Source organism: Phocoena sinus, chromosome 1 (genome assembly GCF_008692025.1).
Source record: "Phocoena sinus isolate mPhoSin1 chromosome 1, mPhoSin1.pri, whole genome shotgun sequence".
Classification (NCBI taxonomy): Eukaryota; Metazoa; Chordata; class Mammalia; order Artiodactyla; family Phocoenidae; genus Phocoena; species Phocoena sinus.
The window spans coordinates 133,214,953-133,227,563 of record NC_045763.1 but is presented as its reverse complement, the minus strand read 5'-3'; the positions used below and the strand labels follow the sequence as shown (position 1 = coordinate 133,227,563).

General features: G+C 45.7%; 1 protein-coding gene across 3 annotated transcripts in view; it reads left to right on the top strand.

Annotated features, from left to right (window-relative positions):
• The window catches only part of ASTN1 (astrotactin 1), a 337,153-nt gene that overhangs the window by 226,558 nt on the left and 97,984 nt on the right, over nucleotides 1–12,611 (top strand). For all 3 annotated transcript variants that reach the window (XM_032604868.1, XM_032604858.1, XM_032604850.1), the window contains exons 12-14: nucleotides 7,822–7,988; nucleotides 10,367–10,561; nucleotides 11,935–12,062. In XM_032604868.1, coding sequence (XP_032460759.1) covers nucleotides 7,822–7,988; nucleotides 10,367–10,561; nucleotides 11,935–12,062 — 490 coding nt within the window. The remainder of the gene's footprint in view (nucleotides 1–7,821; nucleotides 7,989–10,366; nucleotides 10,562–11,934; nucleotides 12,063–12,611) is intronic.

Genomic DNA, 12,611 nt, shown 5'->3' with positions numbered 1-12,611 from the left:
TGGAGCACCTACTGTGTGTACTATAACTATCCTAGGAAAACGTCATGAACTGTATGGCATGGTTCTTTCTTGCCAGCCTCGCGCTCTAGTTGGTGAGGGATCCCCTCAAACAATTTGAGAACGAATTAACTGCTTCGTAGTATACTATTGACTCTAATAGGAAATAGACTGCATTTACTATAGCAGGAAATTCTAGAAGAAACCTACCTTTGCCAAGAATCAAATTACATTGACTATAATAGGAAGTTTTAGAAGACACATACCTAAGGCCAGAATGATGAAAGAAGTAAGTTATGCCAGGAATGGTAGAGAAAAAATAGAAATAGGTCCTCTTTGAGACCATAGCAATGAAGTCCTGCTTCCCCAAATGTGGTTTTCTACTTTATCGGCTATATGGACTTTCGCTACGTGTAAACTATGTGATGCTATGAACTAGGAAGACTATTTGGGTTAGAGTGGACCAAGCTATCTCCCATGCCATGGATATGAAGATTGAGGGACCCACGCAAGTAAATGGAGGCAGGAGCAGATGGGCAAGGCTTCAGCTCCTGGGGCCTTTCTATTAGTCATTTTCATGCCCATCAACACTTATTGTCAGGTTTCAGCCTTCCCTTCTTTTGAGGGCGGAATGATGCAATCCTGACAGAGAGGAGAGGGAATGGGGCAGAGAAGAAAGGCAGGAAAGCCGTACACAAAGTTGGCATAAAAGAGAGGAAGAGGTGATTCACTGAGACACGTCGTTATGCAGGGTTTCCGGGCAGAGCTGGAGACGATATGGAGCCTCATCTTGCTTCCCAGTCTGACAGCTGTGCTCTTGTAAAGGGGCCCAGAGCAGGGGCAAGCTGTGAGGATGCTGGGGCCAATTCCATCTTTCACACCCCCTACTTCCGTGTCTCTGAGCACCTGTCCAGGGAGCTATTCTCCATCAAAGATGGATACGTACCTGGGTCCAGAGTGCGACTCTCTCAGCCCAAAGGCCTCCCCAGACTTTCACAGATTAGCAGCAGTTGGCAGGAGCCTGATTCCTCTGAGAAGGGGACAGAAGAAAAAGAAAAGAAAATGGAAAGAGAGAGGGCTGAGGGGCAGGGGAGGCAGAGGACCTGGCCGGTCCATCAAAAGGAAGGGAAGACAGAACAGAGAGAACTACCAGGAAAACACAAAGAAAAGTGCTCTTTAGGTCGTGTCTTCCAAAGGCAGCCAGGAGGTGAGTCGATGTCCCAGGTACTCCCCTTCCTATAGCTAGTCTGCTTTCAGATGTCTTATGCAATGAGCTTCCCAGCCGGCTCCCTCAGGAGACAATTTCACTGTCTAATGGAGTTCCCAGCTGAGACACATTTTTTAAAAACTATTCAACCTGCATGTCTTCATCCAGATTTCAGCCTTTCCTTCCTTGCTGCTCTCTCGGGTGGGTCATTATAAGTACTGAAACACTGTGTGTGCACACATGTAAACATCCCTCCCCTACCACCCTCATACGAGTTTGAGCATGCCCGCACGTGCACACACGGGCACATGGATATATTCCCCATCTCTTCCCACTATCTCTGCTGCCTTTCTCTGAGCCCCTCAGGGTTTGCCTTCTGTTGGTGATCCCAGCCCCTTTTAGTTGGCATATTGCCGTGCTGATGTATTCTTGTACTTTAAGACCGTGCTCTGTGAGACGGAGCTTGCAGGGAATAGTTCCGATGAATATGCATTTGCAATAAGGCCTGCTGCATTTGTGAATCGGAGCCACTGCAGAAGTCACCCAATTGTACCAGCACTTGGCATTAGCATAAGACTTTGAAGTCACTGGCCCATGTGGCTCTTGGAGGGAGAAGGGGGCCGGGCCCATTCAACCGACTGTTTCTCATTGGCTGGGAAGCACGGGATCCCTGAGGCAGGAGGACTGGGGCTTGAGAGCTGACGGGCCACCTCATAATCTTGTGACCCTACTGAGAAAATCTTGACGTTGCACCTGATCTGATTCCACTGGGCATCGGTACCATCCCGCAGCCTTGGTGCGTTAGCCCAGGGGTTCCGTGTCATCTGGAGGAGGACCGGGGACAAGGGCATCAGCTGCAGCACCCGCAGTTGTGGAGAGAATCGGGCTCCCTTCCTCCTTCCATCCACATCAACCCTGACATTCAGTTCTCTGAGTGTCGAACTGAGAGGCTTCCCTGGAAAGGCATATGCTTATGAAAGAAGAGGAGGCACTCAGAGCACGCTGGCCCTTAATGAACCTGGGAGAGGGACAGAGATGCGGGAAGGGACAGGTTCGACCGCATATTTTCCTGACTGAGTTCAAGCCAGACAGGTGGGCTTGGTCCACATCAGCTGCTCAACCTTCCTTCTTTCTAGGAAGGCAGGGCACGTCTCTCTGTTATGCATGGACTCCCACAGGGTTAATTGCTACCCAGTTAATTGCCCTGTTATTTATGTAGTCTCTGGGGACAGGAAACAAATACCCGTGAAAGGCATAGCCCTGTACCAGCCTCAGTCACTCTGTTCCAAACCAGACCACTCTCCAACGGCGGGATTGCTGGACGTTTAGATGATTCCTGGAGCAGAGGTCCGCCCCCTACCGCGGACAACAGGTCTTGCTCCTACCCGTTGTCCTTACTGTGCCAGGGTGGGAGCAGTGGTCCCCACCTGCACAGCACAGGAGTGCCCGTTCTCTGTTCTGTGGAGCCCCAGGGGGTCCTGCAGAGTCCATGTGTTAGTGACCTATTGTTGCTGTAACAAATTACCACAGGTTTGATGGCCTAAAACAACAGCCATTTTATTATCTTACAGCTCAATAGGTGAGAATCCAATTCCGTGTCCCTGGGCTGATATGAAGGTGTCAGCAGGGCTGCCTTCCTTTCTAGCGGCTCTGTTCCTGGTCTTTTCCAGCTTCTAGAGGCTGCCCGCATTTTGGGGGCTCATGGTCCCCTTCCTCCATCTTTAAAGCCAGCTATATTGCATTTTCCTGACCATTCTTCTGTAGGACATCTTCTCTCTCTTCTCTTCTGTCCTCCCTCTTCCACTTTTAAGGAGTCTTGTGATTACGTTGAGCTCACCTGGTTAACCCAGGATCATCTCCTCATCTCAAGAGCCTTAACTTGATCTGCAAAGCCCCTTTTGTCACAGGTTCCAGGGATTATGTCACAGGCATCCTTGGTGCCATCAGTGGAAGACAGCAGTGGGAACTGGAGGAGCCCTGGTGGGTAGGACTCTAGTCTCCTCTCTTCCAGCTTTAACCAGAGCATCTTGATTCTTACCAAGCCTACCTATTGAGGTTTGATATAAAACAGTATTTGAAGTTTGAAAATGATTTCCAACACTATAAAACTATTTTTAAAAAATTATAAAAATGGAAAGCCTGTGCTCTAATGCTTCTTCCTTATCTTCACACTCATCCTGACAGTGACCCCCCAGAATGCCTTCTGCTATGGGAGGTGTCTGCACATCCTTAGGTGAGCAGACTGTGGCCTCGGAAGGTGAGAAGTCTGCTGTGCTGCTTTCTCATGTATTGAACACATGACCTTCCTTGCCAGAGCATTATGCTCTAATGAGCACTGAATTACCCAGCGACCCTGCCGCCCTTCTGTCCACTTGCTCTCCACAGTGGTTTCCCACAGAATGTGTCATTTCACCTCTACTGGAGCGCAGATGTGCGGAGACCATTACAGATGACCGTCTCTGGTTCTCTCTGTAGGACAGTAAGCAGAAGGCTATGCCTCAGAAGCTTTCAGAGAAGTGGGGGCAGGAAGCTGAAATAGAAATTTAATTCCATCAGACTTCTCCCCCTTGCTCCTGCGTGGCTTGGGCTTACATGTCAAAGCCCATCAAACAGCCGGGGAAATCATTATTTATGAAAAGAATAAGACTGCCGTGTTGTAAAGAAGAACCTATTTCGAGTAGGACTTATGGTTGCATGTCTCATGAGTCATCCAGGTAAGGCAAGGCAGGCTCGGCTGTAGAACGTTGTTCCTCTTCTCCCAGGGGCCCTGAATACACTCCTGTGTCCATCGGTCATACGCATCTGCCAACAGAGCTTCCACCTCATAATCTGGAACTGAGGTGTGTGTGTCTCAGGCTGAGTAAGATTTGACTAGACTCCTAAGTAATTAATCAACCAAAAATCATTGGTAGAAACAGAGGGGAAAGACAGTGAAGAAAAGGAATTGAATGGCGAGAATCATTTAAATCTCATTAGCACATTATGCTTGAGACCAGTGATAAGTCAAGAAGCCATGAGCATCACATGAAAGATGATTAACCTTGTGTATTTTAGGGGTCACTGAAATATGAGCTCATATATTAGACTTTCTTGATGGGTAAGGGTTGTTGCCATAATAAATGGAGTTTTCTTCCTGGGACTGCTAAATGTAACCTATGCAAAGAAGGGTTAATGTCTGACCTTGGGGCTCAATCCTGAGCAAACAGTTCTCTTTTAAGGAAGAAGTGAAGGGATTGTCCACAAGCCGGGAGAAGAGAATGGCCAGCACTTGCAGAGGGAAACTACAAGCTCCTCCTGGAGGCCAGATTTCTCTCCTGACAACTGGTCTCTAGCTGCAAATACTTCTAGGAAGAGGCCATGATTTGGAGCGTATAGTTTCTTTGTGTTTAGATATAGATTTTGAGGAGCTCAACCTGTGACTATAACAGCACATGAAACATTCAGGCAAAAACAAAAGCAAATTTATACCGTGGGAAACTTGATTGATTAGACTCCTTGGGGATGGGAGTTCTGGTTCAGCAAGGGTTAAGAAGAAAACTCTATTTTTGGTTTCAGCTTCCTTTTTTTGAAATCTTTCAAAAATGTTTTACTCTGAACTGCAGCCCAAGTAAGTTACAGTTCAGTAAAGATAATTGCATCTTTTTTAGTGATTGAGGATCTTGTCTTGCTTTCAAGGTCATTGCTCTGGACAGTTTGCAGTGTTTTGTCCTATAAATATATGCACCCATAATACAGTGTGTGTGTGTGTGTGTGTGTGTGTGTGTGTGTGTGTGTGTGTGTGAAGAGAAGGGGAGAGAGAGAATATTAGGCTGGATCTAGAAATCCATAATTGATTCCAGAATGTACTCAAGGAATTGCCTAAGACAGTTGAACAAACAAACAACAGATCTATGGGATTGCTTTATTTTGTTGACACGTTGACTTTATTCTTTAGCAATTCCAAAGATCCAGCTTTTCTCACACTTGAGAAGCAGTATGCCAGAGTGGAAGGGACACAAATGAAGACTGGGGTCAGAGAGAACTAGGTCCAAATTCTGATTCTGCCATTTTCCACGTCTGACCTTAAACAAGTTACTACTAATCTTTCTGAGTCTAAGTCTGTTCACTTATAAAATAAGGGGAAAAAAGTCTAATTGTGAGATTGAAGATAATTTATGTAGATTGTCCTGCACATGGAATTGCTTAATTCCCAATAGCTGTTATTATTATTTTTAGCTTTACTTAAGAGAAAAGAAATCCAACTTGGACAAGGCAGCTGTCTTCTTTCCAAATCTCCTACAAAAGGGTAAACATCAGGTGGTCCAATCTGGCACAGTGATGGTTATCTAGACACCAGGGCCAGACAAGATGTGGATGTGCCAGGTTTGGGGGTTCTGGAACAAAGCCTGCTCGGGTTTCATTTGGTGACGTCTTTGTCGAATATCACGCTTGATGGGGCATTCGGAAAAGAAAGCAAGTGGTTGAGAAGATGGCTAGTGACTGAGATGGCTAAGCTGGTACCAGGGTTGAAACCACGTGAGGTGGGAATAACAGAAGCGCTGGCTTTGTCTCTACTTCGATGGCTCTTCTCAAGCTTTATAGAAGGAAAAAAGAACTCATGGCAACCAGTGCAGCCCATTTAATTCCAGTCAAACTTCTGTGTTTCAATACCCACCATGTCCATGCCTGGGCAGCTTCACAGCGGTGAAGCCAGCTCCCTTCTGGTCGCACATCTGGCCTAACAGCTGGGTGGCCAAGAAAGTGGGTGCGTGGAGGGGGCTAAAGAAATGTGGGGTGCAATCCTCAGCCGCCTCATTGGCTCGTTTACCATCATCTGAAACATCTGGGTGTGTACAGCATGAGGCAGCCCTTGGAAACATCCTTAAATGCTGTCACCTTCCAGCACTCCAGCTGGCTCCCTGGGGAGAAAGGGGATGGACCAGGCTGAGAGCCTGGCAGGCTCATGGTGGGGGGGCATTTGTTTGGGAAACTGTAGAATTAGTGTCAGCAAACAGTGCCCATCCTGCTGTGATCTTCAGTTGGGAAGCATGGCGAGAGGGGAGGTGAGTTTTCAGAGGCATACCTGTGACAGCTCCAGGCTACTAGGCCAAGGTGCTTGGCAACCAGGAGCTAGAGCCAGACAGGCAGCAGCGCAGGAGAGGAGGTGTTTAACACCGTTCTACCGAGTTTTAAAAGGCTCTTTTTGCTGTTTGGTTTTAGTTTTGGAGGAGTGTTTTAGCTAGCTGACAGTAGGTGTATAGCAGTCACTAAAATCAGGTCAGATCTACACAGACCCCCAGCTGTGCCCCATATAAGCTGCTGGACCCTGGGCAAGTTATCTTTCCCCTTCCAGCCTGTTGGAAGGGATCAGCAGCAATGTAAACGTGGAGTATTGTTTTGCATTGGCTTTTAGATGGAATCCAGTGCAGTAAGAAGTTCATGCGTTAATTGGCAGTGTTAACAGTTTCCAGGTCTATTAAATGAGGATAATACAGGGTGCTGTGAGATGAATACCGAAAGCACATAGCCTAGCGCCCGGCTACTAGTAAGCGTTCAGTCAACAGTGACTGTCGTGGGAGAACCTGATTGTGCCGTGAGCTGGTGATGGTGCAGCCCGCCAAGGTTTCAGGTGCGGTCCTGCCGTGATCAGCCATGGGACGTTAGGGAGGTTAAGCTTTCTGCGCCCCCGTTTCTTCACGTGTAAAATGAGGATGATCAGCCCGCTTACCTTATGGGATGCTGTGAGGGTTGCGTGAGTAAGACGCAGGAATATTAGACACTGCCTGGCTCGTCGTGGATCCCCTGTGAATGTTCCAACTGCTCACCGAGCCTTTTCATCTTGCCTGGGACCTGACTGATTATTTCTTCCTGCATTATCTCTTCTGCTGTCATTCTTGGGTAGTTTATTGAGGACGTGGTGGTACAGAAAAGCTCAGTGTTTTACACTGAGTGTCCAGGGAACTGGGATAAAGCCCAAACCCAAGTATGGCACCTGTGGGTGCTCATGTAGCAGGTACCCTGGTCTGTACATCTTCCTCAGGGCATCCTTGAGGTGGGAAGGTCATGAGTACCGCCACTCTCACTAGGAGAGAGTGGCTCCATCCAAGGTCACAGAGAAAGTCCACTTCTGCTGCCGGCTGGCAGCCCTGGCTCAGTCCGCTTCCTCCAACATTGCCATCCGGTACCAATGTTGACAAAGTGCTTTGGACGTCAAAAATAAAGTCCTATTAATCCTAAGTCCAAACAGCAGCACCCCCTTCCCCTAGCCCACAGGAGTCTCTTCTAATGCATTTTAATTCAGGCCCATCACTTCCGCTCTCCTGCCCGCCTGAGGCCCAACTGGGAGGCCAGCACACCTCGGCCCTGTCTTGCTGCGATGCTCCTTCCAGCCTGCTGGTAGGAATCAGCTTTAATGCAAATGTGTGTGATCTGTGCCCAGAGAGAAGAAGCGAGATGTCAGAAAAGGTCACTTGCTTTTATAGGGAGTCCAGCATAGTGGGAAACTCGTGCATTACTTACCAATGTTGATGGTTTCAAGGCTGAATGCTAAAAATAGGCATCAGTGGTTACATTCTGGTTCCCAGAGAACCCAGGTCCCGGGTTCACCCACCTGTGTGGATGCTTTCTGATTGTGCCAGTGCCCATCCGGACTCAGCCCCATGAAGGACAGCTCTGGTTGCTATGACCGCCACATCGGGGTGGACTGCTCTGATGGCTTCAACGGTGGCTGTGAGCAGCTGTGTCTGCAGCAGATGGCGCCCTTCCCGGATGACCCCGCCGTGTACAACATCCTCATGTTCTGCGGGTGAGTTGAACTGCCCATGAGGCCACCGGGCTTACTGGGATGAGGGACTTTCAGGAAAGTAAACGGATGTGAAACGGTCACTCTAGGCCAGCCCCTAGGCTCTGAGGAAAGAGCCTGCAGGACTGGAAAAGGGGTATTTTTAAAGTCAGAGTTGGAAGGACCCTTAGGGGAAATCTAGTGTCACCACTGAAAATGAGGAAACTGACCTAGGGGTTTACCTAAATCATTGCCTGCTCACACCAGAATTTCCAAACTGTGTTTGTGGTGCTATGTTGATTGTTTTGTGACAAAAGGATTCCACGGTCCAAAAGCTTGGGAAAGATTGTGTGAAACTAATCAATTATCAAGGAAGGGACATGCTGGATTGTTGCCGAAAGCCAGTGCCTGCTGCGTAGTCGTGAGAAGATTATTCAGTGGACTCATAATGTTATTTTATTGTATTTCATTTTATTTTCTTTCTTTGCAAGTGGCAATTTTCCTGTTTAGTTTCTTGTAAAATCCCATTCCATAAATGGAAGCTTGATCTCAATTTTAAAGTCTCCATAATGTCATCGTTATGGTTGACCCACTTGAATTAATGAGGTAAATTCAGCCAAAGTTGCATAGAATTTATTTATTTAATAAACATATATTTGAGCACCCACCTTGTGCAGACAACCTAGTTAGGTGTCAGATATAGGAGACACAGTAGGATGTGAGATCTGGTCTCCTCTCTCTCAAAGGAGTTTACGATGGGATGTGCGGCCACGAGCACAAAGGAGAATGGGGGAGATGGCAGTGTGAAAGGACAAGTTGTCAAGATGCTCAGGATGGACTAAGAAGGAGCCAGCCAAATTTAAAATTCTTTCCAGAAACACTGTGTTATGGCTCAAGGAAGGAACCACTTTATCTTGTCCCAGACCTAAGCTGGTGCCATAAAGTCCTTTGTGGGTCTCAAATCAGGTCTGTTGCCTGGACTAATACAGTAGGTCCCTAACTGGACTTTCTTTCCCATTTCATCAGAATTTGGTACCCATGTACCTTTAGCACTCTCCAAGCCACTATATATAGCCTGCCAAAAGAAATCCTTGATTTTTGAGGTTCTTTAGAAAGACCAAATCACATGCACTTATAATTAAAGAGCTCTGCTCACACCTGTTCACACGATATGTAAATGGTGAATGGGGAAAACAAAGTTACATTAACATAGGCTTCATTTGTACCTCTGCTAATGATGATAGCAGCATTTAATGAGCACCTACTATAGGCTAGGCACAACATAAGTTCTTTGAGTTCAGTATCTCACTTAATCTTCTCAGTAACCCAACAAAGCAGCTACTGTTTTTCTCACTTTTACAGATGTGGAGTTCAATCAGCTAATTCAAGGTAACCCAGTAAAGGGCGGCGTAATTGCCATGATAATATTGCTTCTCACCACTTAAAACTATGATAATTTGTTCCTCTATATAGAACAGAGGTCTTTATCTTATTGCAACAATTGCTATAGATAGCAATAAATGATGTGTTCTAATGTCATGAACATCTATAAATTCCAAATTTGGTATGTTTCTAAGGAGAGACCCAAATTAAATCAATATGCTTTTAAAATGACAGCTTTATCAAAGCCGTTCTTACTTGAACGAACAAATAATGTTCTTCTCACTATAACTACAAATAAAGTCCAATTAATGACTTACGGGTTATTGACCCATATCTACCAACATCAGTATTGCTCTTCCATTAGAGTAACTGCACATGTTTAATGGGGAGGATATCAAGGAGGTGTCCACACAACATGCCCTAACATCTCTTTAGTTCAGGAATGCTACTCTGAATTAAGGGGGAGTTAATCTTATGTTTGGATATATTCAAACAGAGCACAGCAGCAAGATGATCAATCTTTTTAGTTTCTTAGCTGACTTGTCACAGGACCAGGTTAGAAGGTTATTAATTTCTTAAGCACAGTGTCATTCTTTTTGCTGCCTAATTACCCTCCAAACAAATGCAGGGTCTGGCCATGTAGATTGTTCTGGAGAAAGACTCTAGAATACTTTGGATTTAAATGTGTTAACTCATTTATAAGCTTATATCCAGTGATTCTTACTCAGACCTATCTGGGAAGTCCTACACTTATTAGAGGAGAAAGAACTGCAAAGCTCTGGAAGCACTTACCCGCGAAGGAAAGGTGAGAGGCTCTGTATGATCACATAATGCAAGAAGACTCCGTTTATAGACCTAAGAAGCTGAGTTATGTAGGGGACAAAATCAAATCAGGATACTCATAATCTCTGGCTATCCAACATTCTCCCAAGGCATTTTTTTCCCAATCTGTTGGGTTGCGTTGGCTGCATGGCTCATTGATGGAATAACTTCTTATCTTGAGCTTTCCACCATGCTAGGTGCATCGAGGATTACAAGCTTGGTGTAGATGGACGCTCTTGCCAGCTCATCACAGAGACCTGTCCAGAGGGAGGTGACTGTGGGGAAAGCAGAGAGCTCCCCATGAACCAGACCCTCTTTGGGGAGATGTTCTTTGGTTACAACAACCATTCCAAGGAAGTGGCTGCTGGACAGGTGCTGAAAGGAACATTCAGGTGAACCCCACGTCCATAGCACTGGTTATTCAGGGCTGTTGATGGATCTCTTCTCTGATGGGTCTTAAAGTCAGCATAAAGTCTTGTATCTTGGATCCAGGTAACTGTGACCCTAAAAGGATAGGTTATTTTCTCTCCCCTGGTCTTTACTAGGTTCACACTTCTCCTTCCAGAACCCAAGAACCCTGAACAGTAAAGCGTTAAAATAAATTTTTACCTTGCCCAGGCAGAGACTACAAGATTTTCCATGGCAGCCACCACAAAGTGCTCAGGTTCTATCATCCCTCTGAGTCTTGGCAAATGAGTCAATCTAGCATAGGTCCTCAATATGGTCCAAGAATCCCTGAGGGTCCCTGAGATCCTCTCAGGGGATATTCAAAGTCCTGCCTTTTCCAACTACAGAGAGGATGGGTTTCCTTCATATACTTCAATCCAAACAATATATTGCAATAAGTTGAATGCAGAGGTGAGAATGCAGCTGTCTTCTATGAAATCAGACATTTAAAAAACTTGCAAAAAATGTAAAATAATGCCATTTGTCTCATCATTTTTCAAGACATGTTAATATTTAATGGATGTATTATTGTCATCTAAAAATATATCAATAAATATTTTTTAATTTTTTCTTTCAATTTCTAATATGGTAAATGTTGATAGATATAATCTACATAAACAAAAGCTACTCGGGGCCTTCAGTTATTTTTAAGAGTGTAAAGGGGGTCTTGAGAACAAAATGTTTCAAACCACTGACTTAGAATACTTCTAGGCAATTCTCCATTTGACCCCTGTCCCTAATCTATCTTAGGTTATTTGAATACATCATCCTCAGAATCCATGCATTTCAGGAGATGATGGTGATGATGATGATGATGATGTTGAAAGTCTTACAATATGGACCCGCAGTTGATAGCAAGCTAGGTCTGGACTCTTACAGGCAAACTGATAGTAAACTTTCGAGCTATTTTTTGGAGTCAGTTGTGTTTTCTGTTACAGACAGTAGACTTTACTAAAATTTCCCCTTTTAGCCTGGGACCTCATTTGCCAATGGCAAGCAGTGAGGTGTCACAATGAATATTGTGGTGGCTTCATTTGCCCAGATCTTCTGGAGAGGGGATCAGGGAGTAGGGACTGGGGTGGGATGGGGGGAAGAATATTCTCGATCTTGTAAGTAGACCTTTTCAGCTGGTTTATTTCTCATCTCCCTCAGTCCTTGCCCTACTTCTCACACTCGTGTCTTGCTCCAGACATGTACCTTGAGTGGGGTCCAGGGTGAGGGGAAGTTTTTGGTCCACTGTGGGTTGAGACATAGATCGCTCACCAAAGAGTGGCGCTCACTTGAACACTCAGAGATGAACGTCGGCCTCTGTTTCCAGGCAAAACAACTTTGCTCGAGGTTTAGACCAGCAACTGCCAGATGGTCTTGTGGTGGCCACTGTCCCCCTGGAGAATCAGTGCCTGGAGGAAATCTCAGAACCAACCCCGGACCCAGACTTCTTGACTGGTGAGTGTGCCACACACCTTACTTAACTGGCAGAAACAAACAAGCAGCTCCCTGTGATGCTGTGAGCTCAAGACGCTTGACCTTGCTTCTTTTGGTTTCAAAGCCAGTGATTTTCTTGATATGTGATAAAAGCTCAGTCCTAAAACTGAACACTAGTAGGATTATTTGTCAGTGAAACGGCCAATATTATCACATAATTCTCTGCAAAATGGCCATAATAATACCTTTCCCTGCTAGTCTTATTGGGATGCTTTGAAAACAAATGAAATAATAGATATGTAAGAGTTCAGAGTTCTCAGTGGGTTAGAGGAAGTGACTAGGTCACAGCAGAGGTAGAAAGAAGGTAGATTGCTTAGAGCCTAAATATCTGTCATTGGTTCCCCGGCAAGTGCTTCTAGAGCAGTGTGAGAGAGTAGAGAATGCTAGAGCTTTGTTGTCAAACGACCCTGGGTTTGACTCCTGGCTCTGCTACTTTCTAGCTGTGTGACATTAGACAATACAGTCTCTTGGGGTCTCATGGCCCCCATCATAAGATGGGGATCATAACAC